The sequence below is a fragment of the Gnatocerus cornutus genome, chromosome 9 (assembly GCF_029298725.1).
Source record: "Gnatocerus cornutus isolate USDA-ARS CGAHR chromosome 9, icGnaCorn1.1, whole genome shotgun sequence".
NCBI classification, from domain to species: Eukaryota; Metazoa; Arthropoda; class Insecta; order Coleoptera; family Tenebrionidae; genus Gnatocerus; species Gnatocerus cornutus.
The window spans coordinates 12,000,693-12,014,794 of record NC_142241.1 but is presented as its reverse complement, the minus strand read 5'-3'; the positions used below and the strand labels follow the sequence as shown (position 1 = coordinate 12,014,794).

Genomic DNA, 14,102 nt, shown 5'->3' with positions numbered 1-14,102 from the left:
AGATAATCTAAAGAAATTCTAAAAAAAATCTGAAAATCTGGACAATGCAAGTTGTATGGAAAGTAATGAAAAAAATTAAGAGAGCAAAGAAAATTTATGCCAGCTGTATAAAGAATTCGCTCGAGAGGACCTAAAGAAAATCTAGAACATCCAAGAAAAATTGTATCAAATCTATAGACAATCGAGAGGATCTAAAATTAATCTAAAGCGAACTAGAGGCCCTAAAAACACTCCAAGAAAAATCTAAAAGAAATTATAAACAAAAAATTGAAAAATCCAACCAGAATTCAACTACAATATAAGTAAAGTCCAATGAGGATTTGGAGTCCAAATTATTCAACAGTTATTAGCTAAAAGTTTGCAATTTTTAAATTGATATTGGTAAATTGAATGTATTTTGTGTCATTTTGATTTATCGGTGTTTAACTTCGGTTTTATCTATCTAGTAGGACAGGTAATCTAAAACTGAACGCCAAGCAGTAAAAATGCCATAAAGCAATAAAACTTGTGAATTAAAAAGACTTAATTTTGATCTAAAACTTGGCAGCACTTTCTGTATCCTGCCTATCAATTTACAATTTGAAAATTGCCGTAATATGCATCATAATAAAAACGAAATTAAAACATACCTTAGGCTTCGGATTTTTTGCAGAAAACACATCTTGGCTCACCACTCAAACAATTTGGACATAAAATATCACATCACAACCCAAATTTTACAAAATGCACAGGCTGACATTCAATGGTACCAACAGTCATGAAAAAATGTCACCAAGGGGAATTCCTCATTGAACAAAAATTTCGTCTACACGCTAGCGCAGTTTGTTTAAAATAATAATAATAATAAACAATATAGAATTATTGCTAATTTCTTCAGATGTTTGTGCTTAAAATCCAAAAACTCATTTTACGTTTGGCGGGTAAAATTGAAATATGACACATGTGAACAAAATCACGTGATCCAATCATATAAATGGATTTGAAAATCATTATTTTATATCGATGATGTCGATTGTTATTATCAGTTATCGCCGTTGACTCCAACTTGTATTAAATAATCATTATTTGTGATAATTTTTCGATAACAATAACGCCGCGAGCGCCCTCTATCTAATATTTGTGTTCAGTTTCCGCATCTTTGACAAGTGGTGACAGATCGGGTTGGGTAGTAAATGACATTTAATTTATTAATAAAATACAATTCCATTTTCTTAAATTTCTCTTGAAATTCGCATTACAAGCCGTGAAAATGCTAGCGTTAATGAACAGAATTCTGGACTGGTTTCGGAGCTTGTTTTGGAAGGAAGAAATGGAATTAACATTGGTGGGGCTCCAGTATTCAGGAAAAACAACTTTTGTCAACGTTATTGCGGTATGTCTTTTGTGAATTCAAGCAGTTCTGTGTTGAAAAAAAGTGTTTGAATTTCAGTCTGGTCAATTCAGCGAAGATATGATACCCACAGTTGGTTTTAACATGAGAAAAATAACGAAAGGTAATGTAACAATAAAAGTTTGGGACATTGGGGGTCAACCTAGGTTTAGGTCAATGTGGGAACGGTATTGTCGGGGCGTCAATGCCATTGTGTAAGTCTCTCATTTAAGACTAAGTCTGATGACTCATTTGAGTGTGTAGGTACATGGTTGATGCTGCAGATCCTGACAAAATTGAAGCATCAAGAAATGAACTGCATAATTTACTTGATAAGCCACAGTTAGCAGGAATTCCAGTTTTAGTTTTGGGAAATAAAAGAGACATGCCACAAGCTTTAGATGAAAATGGCCTTATTGAACGAATGTAAGTAGTAAAAGTTTCCATAGACAAACTTGACATTGGTGTTATCAGGAATCTCTCAGCTATCCAAGACCGCGAGATCTGTTGTTATTCCATCTCTTGCAAAGAAAAAGATAACATTGACATTACACTACAATGGCTGATTGCACATTCAAAGTCAGGAATGCGTTAAATTACTTGTTATTTAAAATCAGAGTAATCATATTTTCAACAGACTTAAAGTTTGTGTAGGCCAAAATTTCCCTTAGTATAAACAATTTTATACATGGTGCAATTTAATTTAGTTTTTCATTGTTGGCTGTGCATGAACACCACGCTCTCAAATTCCTCTGAATGGATCTTGAAAAAATATGCTTACTTTGATGGAAGAATTTCTATTTTGTATTTCAGTCTGTGGACCATTTACAACTTTTTATTTCATTAGATCTTAATACGTTTGAGATATGTGATGGAACTCCTTTGAAATTTAAAATAGAAATTTATATCAATAGATTAATCACTTGCTATAAAGAATGGAATAGATGTAAGTTACCATAATACAGTACGTAATACACGCTGGATTTTTCTATAACTGTTAGAAGGTTGGCTCCACAACAAATTACTAGTCTTTATGACTTGCTTTCATAGCTAAAAAACAATGGAATTAAGCTAATTCAATACGTTTATTTATGTATTATAATTTCTGTACAAAGTGAGATTTTTTTACATAGTTTTTAAATGTACTATTTAAAATAATTCTGTGAGTATTTTTCGAAGTTTCAGTTGAATATATACACGATAAAGGATCTATTATTTTCTCGTTTTATTGTAGAAAGTCTAGGTCTCAAATAAAAACTGTACAAACTATTCACACTTTATTGTTACCCACGTAGCAACCGGGTTATCAGTTATAACAAAACACAAACAAGTCGCTGATTAAAGATATAAATATTGGTATTAATTCCTGTTTTTATTTCTCTTGGCTTTTGCTCCTTTTAGCGCCCCTGACTTTGCGCCTTTAATGATGTTTTTGAACTGTCCCGCCGCTTTGGACTTTTTCCTACAAAATCAACGTTACAAACCCCCCAAATTCCTTCTAAACTCACCGTTTATTAATAGCGGAGCGACTTAATGGAACGTACGCGTACGGATCTGGTTTTCCTTTTCTTTTAACATCACCTTTAGCTTTCCTGCTTTTGTATTCGCTTCCTATTGCACTACTAGCGCCACTTCGGACCGACGAAGCACTCAGAGATCTATGAATACCAACACCTCCAGGCTTATACTTGGCTTTCGGTTGACCGATTGAACTAACTCCGCTTTTAACACTAGCAGCTCTCTTCCTCTTCCTGTCGCTCAACACTAAAGTTTCAGCCACGCTTTTATTATCGCCTTCGGAATCCGATTCGGAATCAAAATTAATTTTGTTTTTCTTATCGGAATCGCTGTCGGAAGAATCGTCAGTGATGATCAGACGCCCATCAGACGCTGTCTTGAATCCGCGATCTTTTTCTTGTTTTTTCGTGGCTTGTTGGAAGGGGGCACTCGTCCCCGGCTTCGTCGCTGAAATTAACAGTTACAACGCTTTCAGACTAAGAGAAATCCAACCTGTGATTTTGCTGACCACGTTCGGATCGGTGAAGTCCACGATACTCTCCGCATCTTCTTCAATCCAAGTGTTCGGCTGCTTCCTCTTGACGGGTTTGGGTTGGTCTGTTTCCATGTCGTCAAAATCTGAGTCGGAATCGGCGAGAATATCTTCGACACTCTTAGGTTTAGCTTTCACCAAAAACTGCTCGTCTTCACTGTCTTCGTCTTTTTGTCCCTCCTTTTGTTTCTTCTTCCGCGCATTCAGTTTCCGGATATTCCTCAACCTCTTGTACATGACAGTGTTAGAGGCCGGGATGTGAGGCGCCACGCTTTCACTGCCGTATTTCCGGACTAATTTATTTAAAATATCCCGAATTTTTAGTCTGAAATGGCGGCTACAGTCTTCGGTCATTGCGCATAGAGATTTCATCTGAAAATCGAACTCTTATTCCTGCGGTACACAAAAAATACTCACAATAAGAGGAAGAGACGCCGCGACCATTGGACTTGGGAGGGCTTTTAAATACACTTTGGTGAAGCTGAGACAAGCGCCGACTACCTCTCGCGTGGAAGACGCCATCAACTCAGTGATTTTCTCCAAAATCCACTGAATGGTGGTCTGACCGAGACTTCCTAAAATAATCTTTTTGTAACAGTCCGGAAAATCGCTTGCTCTCACCTGAAAAATTATGAAGAATGGAGGCCAACGCCAACACAGTGCAACTGATGAGATTCACATTCCCAAACAAGCCTCCACCGACCAAATTAATGAATTTGTCCATCTGATTGTGCTGTTGTAGAAGTTCGCCGATCGTATTCAAAACCTCGTACGAAATATAGCGAGTCTTTTCATTAATATCTTTGCATGATAGCACAGCCTCCGGTACGACTCTCTTTATTAACTTACTATCAGAATCCAATTGAGGCTGAGCTTTAATTAAATAGTTCAAACATCGTAATCTAGCTCCTTTACTTGACACCGCCGCCGTCTCTAAAGTTTTCCACAACAAACTTTGCACTTCCTTCCGGTTGTTCTTAATGAATTGTTTACAACTTTCTGATTGACTTCCGCAAATTTCTTCCAACAATCGATACGCCTTCTTCTGTTCTTTGTTGTTTTTAATGTCCGGTAAAGGTTTAACGCACTGCTCGTACAAAATTTTAATATTGTCGATGTTCTGATACGGAACTAGAGCTCTTATCAAATCCAGAATACTCTCTTTGATGAAGGAGTCTTCGGGATCTTCCGAAGAACTATTTAACCGTTCAATTGCATGGGTAAACAACTGTTGAGTTAGTTCCGGTTTGGCAATAGAAAGAAACATTTTTATGGTATCAAGAGCTGCCAGTCGTTGCCCTTCTTCATCACTTCCGATGGGTTTAGTGGTGTAGACATTGAACAAAATCGGTAAGTAATTTTTATCGAAGCGGGTGATCTCAGCAATATCTTCTTGGTTTTCTGATTCTTTAGCGCTCGATATTATCTTGCGCAACGACGCCATCACTGACAGTCTTAGCTCTTTACGGTCGGAAATAGCAGTTCCTAGAACTTTCGCGATGCTCTACAAAAAAAATATTTACAATGCGGAACTCGCGATATTTGGTTTACCTTGAAACTCTCCTTGATGTCGGTGGGATGGTTGCAAAAACACGGCAACAAGTTCCACAGCTGCATGTAGAGAAGCTCGCAACTGTGGGCGCCAATACCATCGTTAACTTCAGCCAGTTGAGTTGATCTCTTCTGACAGTACAAAGCCAGCGGCATGATACCTTTCATGAAGTAATCAATCGTGGAACATTTAATGTTTTCTTTGAGGACTGGAAGCATCCACGATCTATCCAAATTCAAGTCTCCGTTGTCTTTCTGTAAAGTCATTCTTATGTCTTAAGTTAAACAGAATTAGATGTACCTTTAAACTGATGACACTTAGTACTACTTCAGGACCCATGGAACGAATAGCAGCCCCCACTGCGTGTTCCAACTCACTGTTGTAACTAAACTTGTAGGAATCTCTAAGTTCTGTTAAGTTTTTCAAGCAACCCATAAACATGTGGCTGCAATTTTGCCCTGCAACCTTGAAAAGGGAATTAATGAGTCGTTACACCGAAAATGAACTCACTTCGAACATAATGGCTATCAAGTGCAGGACCTGGTGCCAAACACTGTGGTATTGGTACCCAAGCCCGGCTTCGATGCTCCCGAAACATTTGCTCAATTTCGAACTGTATTGCTCGACTCGCTCCTTTGTAGAACACGTGGGGCCTACAGCATCTCTGAGTAAAATTTCCAGAGCGTGAGTGGCCCCAGTCATTATCTCAGTTTTTTCAGAAAGCCACAATTGAGTCAAAGTGGAGAAGATTTTGGGCAAAGCCGCACAGGCCATGGAGATATCAACGCTGAAAAATAACATTACTACCCCAGAAATGGGCGAAAATAAGTTACGAACTCGGCTAAATGTACGTGGGCTTGTTGCATGACTGCCAACCATGCCAAAGTTGGTTGTACATCTCCAGCAGCCGGTTGGTAATCGTAGAGAGCGGAAATCAACTGCCCGTTTAACTTAGTTGGTACGACAGCAGTCTGCGCTGAGAAAAGAGCGTGCAGAACTTGAAGACCACACGAGGTCACAATGGGGTAGTTCAGAGTCACGAGTCTCAAAATAATCTCGCAGGATTTCTGGAAAACAACTCTAGAACGTAATGATTGATTAAAGAACGAATACCTTCATATGCGGTTTGGAGAAGTTACAAATTACTTCCTTCATCAGCCCGAGAGTATGTAAAATCGTAGTTTGTCCGGCTTGAATTGAAGAAACCAAAACAGCCCCGGTGCTTCCGCCCATGCAAGTTTCCAAAGTTTGTTCACAAAACTCGGCGACTTTATCAGCGGCCGTGTTGGTGCTGGCGGTGTTAAAACAATCGGATTTTACTATAAGAGTTACAGCTTGTTGAGCCGCCTTCCGCCACTGCAAAAATACCATAAGAGAAGGTCAAAATTTTGAGTGCATACTTTTGGTTTGGTGTGGATGCAGAACGGGTTCAAAATCGACGTGAAAATCTTAACCGTGGATTCGTTGGTCCAGACAATGAGTTCTTGTTTTCTCAATAAGGTGGATAGAATGCTGAAAACTGCCTTAATTATGGTGTTGTTTTCCGATTCTACATATTCGTTCAAAATGTGTAGCATTTTCGCTGTAACGTCTTCGAAGGTTCGTCGTAAAACGCCTTCGGGAACTGTTTTGATTCCCATGTTTATGAGAGACAAGGCGGCAGTGAGTTGATCTTCGCTCTGTTCTTCAGAGTCGTAAACTCGTTCCAACGTGGTGATCTACATATGGGTTTTTATTAAAGATTAGCGCAACGGTGTAGTCTTACCAAAGCCGCGTAATATTCCGTTGCCGTCTCAGACCCTCCATTCTCTTTAATAACTTCACTAATAGCCGCAAGCATCGCCAACATTTCTTTATGAAGAGCCGAATCCGCTTTGAAAACTTTCAAAAATCTATTGAAAGACATGTTGGTGTAGCTGGACCAGTCTGACGCGAACGATTCCATGGTTTTGTAGGAAGAATAAGTTCCCATTGATTCCACATCATCCTCAACACCCATTGCCTCAGGTTCTTGTTGAGGACGAGGCTTAAATGCTTGTACAGCGTCATGTTTACGCAAGGCGTCTGATGTTAGGCTGCTGCCTCCGAGGTTTTCTTGGAAGAAGCGCGATTTTGCTAAATCTCGGTGTTTGTGGGTTTCGGGATTGGAACTGGAGCTCTGTCCTTTGGGCCAGCGCTTGCCTTTGGTTTTTCCTTTAAGTTTGGTGCGAAATTTACCCATGGCTTAAGTAAAAAGATTAGAAGCAATGAAAACCGTGTTAAATCTGAAAAAAATAAGCTGTTATTTTGTATTGGCACCGTTAAATAGTAAAAATTTGGAATGGAAAAATAAAAACATAACCTCAATCAACGATTTAAAAGAAGATTTTTCGAAAACTTTAAGCGTTTATCGACTCCATTTGAGGTCTTACCTTATGAGAAATTCAAGATCTTCCAAATAAATGTCTCCTCTTCTTAAATTATTTTAAAATATAATAATTAATAATTAAATTATCACTGTTCGCACATTTTAACCGGATGACAGTTCTCCACAAGGAGAAGACACTTCATATGCGCTTATTCGGATTGGTCGATGATGGCGACCTCTGTCACATAAGTGACGCAACTTTGAAAGTATTTTTGCGACTTTTATGAATTTCAAATTAATATAATTTTTTTCTGTTTAAGGTTCAACTGTAGTTTCAACGTAAAGGAAATAAAACAAAAATCATTGATTTTTGTACAAAATATATTAACTCAGACACTAGACATTCATAATACATATTATAATCCAAACCTAACTTAATTAAGTTATTAAATTTTAACAATCTCTAGCTTTAAATGTTAAACACTCGTAGTTTTCAACCCATGAAAGTGACAAATCGAAATGTCAACCATCCTATCGGTGTATTTAGTCAGGGCCGGACTCTCCAGTATTGGATCCTCAATTACAAAAACAAAAACTATTACCGTCGCGGAGCATCGTGCCTCTTCAAGAACGACTGCTTTGACTACTGGTCCCCTGCAATTTCTGCTCTTGAAAAAAATTGTTTTAGTGGTAAGGGCCGGCCCAAAGAGCGAGCCTGATGTAGTGGGCGCAAGCGCTCCACCAGTGACCAAAGGAACCCTGCAGAACTCTGCTATCTAAAAGAAACAACACACACACAAAACAAAACAACAAAAATTTAAAACATTTTACGAAAATCACAACTTATTATTGAAGAAAAACGAGATTATTTATAAATTTGTTTATTTAAATTCTCATTTATCTTCTTCACATTTTCTTTGTATATCATGTTTATCATAATTGTAATAACTCTGATTTGCCCCATAAATATTAAAATTAACAGCTTTTTGCTGGACGACACATTCACTTTTTCAAAAAAATCCGTCACATATCACAAGTAGGTCGAATAAAGTAGCAACTCGAAATTAAACCAAGCCGCAATTTCTTCCTCAATGTTCATTTTTCAAAAAGACAAAACCACAACTTTAACCTGGAGAAATGCTCTTCACCTCATTACCTTTCTTGGTCGATTAGTTCAGGTATCTCAACCACATTCTCTCTCTAAAAATCTCTAAAAAAAATTAATAAAAACCACATTTTTGTCATTAATCTCATATCAGAAAGTAATAAGACCGCAACCAGTAAATTTATTTTTGATTTCGACACAATGAGCCGCAACATGAAGTACTGAATGACTGGAACAGGAAAGTGAAAGTCCCTCACAAGGTAGTAGGAGAGGTATTTGTAAATATTGTAGTCTTGTTCCTACGTGCGAGTTAAAAGTCGCGTCGTTATTAGTATTCAGAGTTTGATGAGTTCAAGGCGGTAAAAAGTGTTTTTGAAGAAATTTGTACAATTGTGAACAGACGTCCTAATAATCTACTGATAGCTGTTTTGGTTCGAGTAATTCTATTCTGTTAATTTATGTAAGTACCTACAGTTGCCATAATACGTTTTTTTATCAATTAGGCCAGTTACTTTTTGCGCAATTTTCATCGATTCTAACGCAATGAATAATTGTGCAAAAAATGGTCAACCGGTTTAGTTTTAGAAAAAATTACCAAAATTGTTAAATTCTTCAAATCTTTGAAATAACTGGGATTGTGCACTGCATCCGCAATGAAAGAAAAAATTCTGAGTACTTTCCTTAGAAAAAGGGAAGACAAAAGACAAGTAGAACAACCGTTGGCACTATTTTAAACATATATTTATGCTTCATTGAGAAAATATAAAAAAAATCTATCTTATAAAATTTACATCTCAACCAATTAGATTGTAAGTAATAATAATACCATTTACCCAACTAGAATAGGTAAATTAAGTATTCGCAATTGGCCAACCACTTTGGAAAGTTTTAAAGGAAATTTTCGGCCCGAAGGATTGAAAATAGTTGCACAAATAAATTAAATATTTATGGAGAAGTATTGCTTATACCTAAGTGGCAATTTGACATCAATTTCAGTCAATATTAGTTTTACAATTTTTTGAACTCAAATTTTTTTTGCAATAATTACACTTGACTAGAGAAAGCGATTTACGACACTTTGCATCAATCAATTCATTTCAGCAATATGACCCACCTCTTTGTCCTCATCACATCAACATGTTTCGTCTTCGCATATTCATTACCAGCGGGCCACCAGTCCTCTGTAGATTTATCAACTCTAATTGTAGCACCTCTTAATAACATAAACGAAGTTACAAGAAAAAAAGTAGCCAAAGCTGTCAACTCTAAAGTAAGTAAACTCGATCTTTATTGGAATAAGATAGTAATTCTCCCCATTTCAGCCGTTTTCTTTCGTTCCATCTTTCCCTGACTCTGGAAGACAACGCGCAGTGTTGGAATACGAGACCTCGCCTTTGAGTAAAGCAGATACAGTTTATGGTAATTTACACCAGTTGGTGGCAGGATTCTACCATCCTAGACCTATTGTAGACACCATACATGAACATGAAAAATATGGAAATGATGGAGGGAAAATAAGAGGTGCATCCGTTGCACTTATCGCAGGAGTGGAAGGAATTTCGAATTTAATAAACGCTGCGGTTGATGTATGGGGTGATTTGTAATGAAATTAGTTGTTAAAGAGTTTGTTTTAGATTCCATTTGAGTACGTGCAGCAGTTAACGAAGAAATTGTCGGCGACGGCGGGCGCAGTAGGAGCTAAATTTGTTGGACTTTAATTAGAGATAAATGAGACTTTTGTACTTTTATATAAAATCTTGAAATAAATCGTTGAAGATTTAAATTATTTATTATTTTTTTTACAATTACGACCTGACGGACCTGACGGACCTGACCATAAGCGGCGTTGGCGGCTTTTTTCAAATAAATTACATAATTTTCCTAAAATTGTCAACAGAGGCGCTGCTTTTGCTCCAAATCAACCAATAGAAATAAAGAATTCTCACAGTTGTTTTTACGTTCAAAAATCTAACCTAATCTTACTTCAAAAAACTCGTAGTTAAATTATTTTATTGAAACACCACAATGGGTAAGTATTCGACTTAATTCCATAATGTTGGACTCTTTATTTTAATAGGAAGTCACAAAGACAGCTCTTCAATGGAAATTCGAAAGTTGCAAGAAATACTGAAGGATGTTCAAGAAGCTTACGTTGCGTATCTTGATGCTAAGTGCAAAACAATAGTTAAAGAGAAGTTGGAAGGTTTAAACAAAAGTCAACAGGAATTGGATGTTATGCCTGAGCCCCCTAAAGTTTCAGTAGACTTGGAAACTTGCTCAGTAAGTTCCTTTTTTGGAGGATTTTGTCCAACTTTACGTTTTAGGAGGTCGAGATTGCGAAACTGAAACACGACGTCAAGAAATACGTTCGTCTGCTTGAAATTTTTACGATTAAACTCAACTGCCCCATGTCCAAGGTCATTGATAGATTATAAGGAAAGAAATTAAACTATTTTTGCAAAAAGATCGTTTTTATTGCCTTTTTTTGTTTGCATTCTTTAAAAAAAATCCTACCACTACCAACCCTGTAAAACTGAAAAAACTTCAAACTCAAATAAACACAGATTGAGGTTATGTCAGTTGTCAGTTGGTCAAGCATTTAAAAGTTTGCGGCCGAATACCAAATGAATAAAAATGTTACACAAAGAAACAGACAGTTTTATGGTAAGAGCTGTTTAAATTATCAAAGCATGACAATTTTCTGGTTTTAGAACCGAGTTCGCCGAGCCCTAACCCTGCCAATTCGAACCCGATGTGCCGAATTAACCGTCCTTTTGGATCGAGGCAGTACTCTCGATCTCCAGAATTTTTTCCCTTTACTCATAGACAACATATTTGGCCCCCAAGGAACCGTAAGTTGGGGGCTGCGAGTAGCAAGAGACGTTAATGAAGATTTCCGTCAACTTGAACACTTTTTATCGCCATGTGGCCCCGTTTTCAAGTTAATTTATACGCTGCTGAAAGACCCTTCAGCTAAATATGATTTTCCTATAATTTATCTTCCGGTGAGTTTACATAAAAAGAGAGTTTGTGCTAAATTTACGTTTCAGCTTAAAGTTCAACAAATTCTAGAAAATGCTCATTCACATCCTTTTTATGCTGATTTGGTACATGTTAATCCCCAAACAAAGCGTGTTATATCATTGTTGTTGAGTAAGAAAAAACCAGTGTTTTTGTGGGGTATTAAACTTGTTGGTTTTAGATCCTTTTGATTACTACATGTTTCATTTTGCTTATCATTTGATAAATCCGTGGCATCAACGGACGGGGGCTGTTTTATCCCCAATGCAACAGCAGTGGAACACTGTTTATTATGTTTTATGTTGTGATTATATGTTGCATTTTTTACCAACTGCTCCAGGGACTTCAGTTCTACCTGTTATATACTACAACGGAAAAAATCCACTTCACCCCCTTCAGCAAATAACAAAGTATGATCACCACTTTTTTTGACACGTTTTAATACCTTTTTTAGATCACCCGTGGGATCCAAACTAATCACAGCAAACGTTCTAAACAAGTCCGTTGAAGAATACACGTTCAACCAAAATTTTGGACGACACCCAAGAAACCAGATTTGGAGGAGCGAAACTGTCTTAACAATCTTCATAGACATGTGGTTAAACAACGACCAAATTAACCAACCAGCGAACCAGATCAACGGATCTTTCAACTCAACCTCAGTACCAGTAATTTTACGATATTTTATTGACCACACGCTAATTTTTTTTCTTAGGGTCTTCTTCAGTACACCGAATTACCATCTTCTGAATACATGCGAATAGTGCGAGTCCTCATCAAACAGTTACATGCGTTTTCTGCCAGTGCTACCATTGATGACACCCACATGACTGAGTTGAAGAAGATCGCAATTCCAATGGTTGAAAGTAAATTTTATATTTTCGTACGAAATTTGATCCATCGGTGGCCTCTAGATGGATCTTTTCGTCTTCTCTTGGAGTTGTGGTTGACTTACATTCAGCCATGGCGGTACCCGCCGGATATGGCACAACTTGATTTGTACGTCCTCGGTTTTGGGGTTCTTGTAAATAAAGTTTTCTTTCAGAAAGAAACAGAATTTGGACGCTGATGAGAACGTGGCAGCGCCGAAGATCGTTGGCAGGGAATATTTGCCTTTTATTGCACAAAATCTGTTGATTTACGTTGTCATCTTCCAACAGCTTCTTCCGAGGTTCTCAAGAGTGGACTTGGTCAGTCCGAAAATGTCCGTCATGTTGTACAGAATCAGTAAAGTTTTCAATCAACCGAATTTAGCGAAGCTTTTAAAAGAAATCGAACAGTCTATTGAAAACAATCATTCGCCTTCTCATTCCTACAATAGCCACTGGTTGTCGAGTTTACCACCGCTTCACCCCACCTGCAACTGGTGTACCAACACCAGTTTAAATGTTTCTTATCAATGGCCTATAAACACTTCAATGAGCAATCCAACAGCTTTTAGTTCTCCGAAAAGTCCATCTTTCGCGCCTGAATCAAATTCTACTTTTATGAACAGTTTATTGGGCGATAAAAAGTGGTCTGCTATTGTTAAACAGAGGATTTACGAGTTGGAAGGACCAAATTTCTTTTATAAGCCTTTATTTTCCACGCCACCAGCACCAGAGGTAAGCTATAAAGTCGTAAAGAAGTTTTTGGTCTACTGACTTTATCGCTTCGCCGATATTGAAACTATTTTTATTGTACGTAAATTATCTTTAGGTTTTCGAACTAATCAGGCAGATCAAGAAGTCGATACGAGTCGCCGAAGAACTCGTCGAAATCAAAAAACAAGAAGAACAGGAACTTCACGCTGGTTTCTTTGGTCTGTTCAAAGTCCTCTGGGAACCTCCAAGAACCAGCGATGAATTCAGTTTAAACGAACGTTTGAAAGTACCGGAATACTTGGATAAATCTCTGGAACACCTCAATCAACTCTTTCAAATTCCAGAAGTACTCCATTTGCGCAACATTTCTTATAAACTCACGTTGTTGTTTTACAGTTACCAGAGTTCGACTTTGATGCCTCCACGCTCCCATCAAGTTCGGGTTCTAGCGGGCTGGAAATCTCCAACGATTTTAAATTCTTAACACCAGAGAAAGTCAGAGAAAGAATGAAGAAGATTAAGTATGAAGGTGATCCCGATTTGCATCCGATTCGCTCAACGGAAATCACATTCTTAGTGAGAATGTTGTATCAACTGTCGCAGCAAGTCAATGAGACTGTAATGTGCGGTTTTGTAATTTTCATAATGAAGAATGATTGTTTTCAGTTCCGACAGAAGTTCTATCAGTTGTACTACGATCACAGCTACGGGGGGAGATTAGCGAGACAGTTTTTATCTCCCCCGATGACGATCTACAGGTATGATAAGACCAGACGCGGGTCTCCAAGAGTGAGCTCGGAATTGCCCCCACGAATTAGTTTGCGATATTTCGCAGGGTACAGTTTTTGGACTTATTTAACCCTCGGCTGGATTATTACAGTGGGGTTGGGGTATAATTTGCCGGTGTATTTGTCATTTTTAACGGTGATTGTTTTTTTGTATAAATGTGTCAGAGCTATTGCCAGTAATCCAGTCAGACACGGTTATCCTACTCAAGGATTTGGAAATATTAGTTTTGATGATTCGTTTTAGCTTTTGTACTGAATAAAAATTTGATTGGAGTTTGAGGGTCTTT

General features: G+C 37.7%; 5 protein-coding genes across 5 annotated transcripts; 4 read left to right on the top strand and 1 right to left on the bottom strand.

Moving 5' to 3' along the window:
- Positions 1-1,092: 1,092 nt before the first annotated feature.
- On the top strand, positions 1,093-2,638 carry Arl8 (ADP-ribosylation factor-like protein 8). The gene is made up of 4 exons (XM_088044924.1): positions 1,093-1,372; positions 1,430-1,584; positions 1,634-1,795; positions 1,844-2,638. The coding sequence occupies exons 1-4, from the start codon at positions 1,250-1,252 to the stop codon at positions 1,962-1,964; spliced, it is 561 nt and encodes a 186-aa protein (XP_087901050.1). The 5' UTR covers positions 1,093-1,249; the 3' UTR covers positions 1,965-2,638.
- Positions 2,634-7,515, bottom strand: LOC148168880 (RRP12-like protein). Its single transcript, XM_088044923.1, has 13 exons — positions 7,383-7,515; positions 6,737-7,235; positions 6,372-6,689; positions 6,085-6,327; positions 5,809-6,038; positions 5,482-5,758; positions 5,272-5,436; positions 4,971-5,225; positions 4,041-4,923; positions 3,837-3,994; positions 3,380-3,791; positions 2,878-3,334; positions 2,634-2,831 (listed from the first exon to the last, which is right to left on the bottom strand). The coding sequence occupies exons 2-13, from the start codon at positions 7,190-7,192 to the stop codon at positions 2,729-2,731; spliced, it is 3,957 nt and encodes a 1,318-aa protein (XP_087901049.1). The 5' UTR covers positions 7,193-7,235; positions 7,383-7,515; the 3' UTR covers positions 2,634-2,728.
- Positions 7,516-8,703: 1,188 nt separating this feature from the next.
- LOC148168879 (uncharacterized) lies at positions 8,704-10,206 on the top strand. Its single transcript, XM_088044925.1, has 4 exons — positions 8,704-8,883; positions 9,525-9,693; positions 9,746-10,009; positions 10,058-10,206. Exons 2-4 carry the CDS (start codon positions 9,529-9,531, stop codon positions 10,139-10,141), a joined length of 513 nt encoding a protein of 170 aa, XP_087901051.1. The 5' UTR covers positions 8,704-8,883; positions 9,525-9,528; the 3' UTR covers positions 10,142-10,206.
- A 124-nt stretch (positions 10,207-10,330) lies between these two features.
- LOC148168878 (uncharacterized) lies at positions 10,331-10,887 on the top strand. The gene is made up of 3 exons (XM_088046066.1): positions 10,331-10,452; positions 10,501-10,703; positions 10,748-10,887. The coding sequence occupies exons 1-3, from the start codon at positions 10,449-10,451 to the stop codon at positions 10,856-10,858; spliced, it is 318 nt and encodes a 105-aa protein (XP_087902192.1). The 5' UTR covers positions 10,331-10,448; the 3' UTR covers positions 10,859-10,887.
- Positions 10,888-10,963: 76 nt separating this feature from the next.
- On the top strand, positions 10,964-14,088 carry LOC148168877 (sphingomyelin phosphodiesterase 4). The gene is made up of 10 exons (XM_088046065.1): positions 10,964-11,087; positions 11,135-11,428; positions 11,474-11,576; positions 11,626-11,854; positions 11,899-12,112; positions 12,160-12,443; positions 12,490-13,048; positions 13,143-13,373; positions 13,424-13,645; positions 13,694-14,088. Exons 1-10 carry the CDS (start codon positions 11,058-11,060, stop codon positions 14,057-14,059), a joined length of 2,532 nt encoding a protein of 843 aa, XP_087902191.1. The 5' UTR covers positions 10,964-11,057; the 3' UTR covers positions 14,060-14,088.
- The last annotated feature ends 14 nt before the right edge of the window (positions 14,089-14,102 follow it).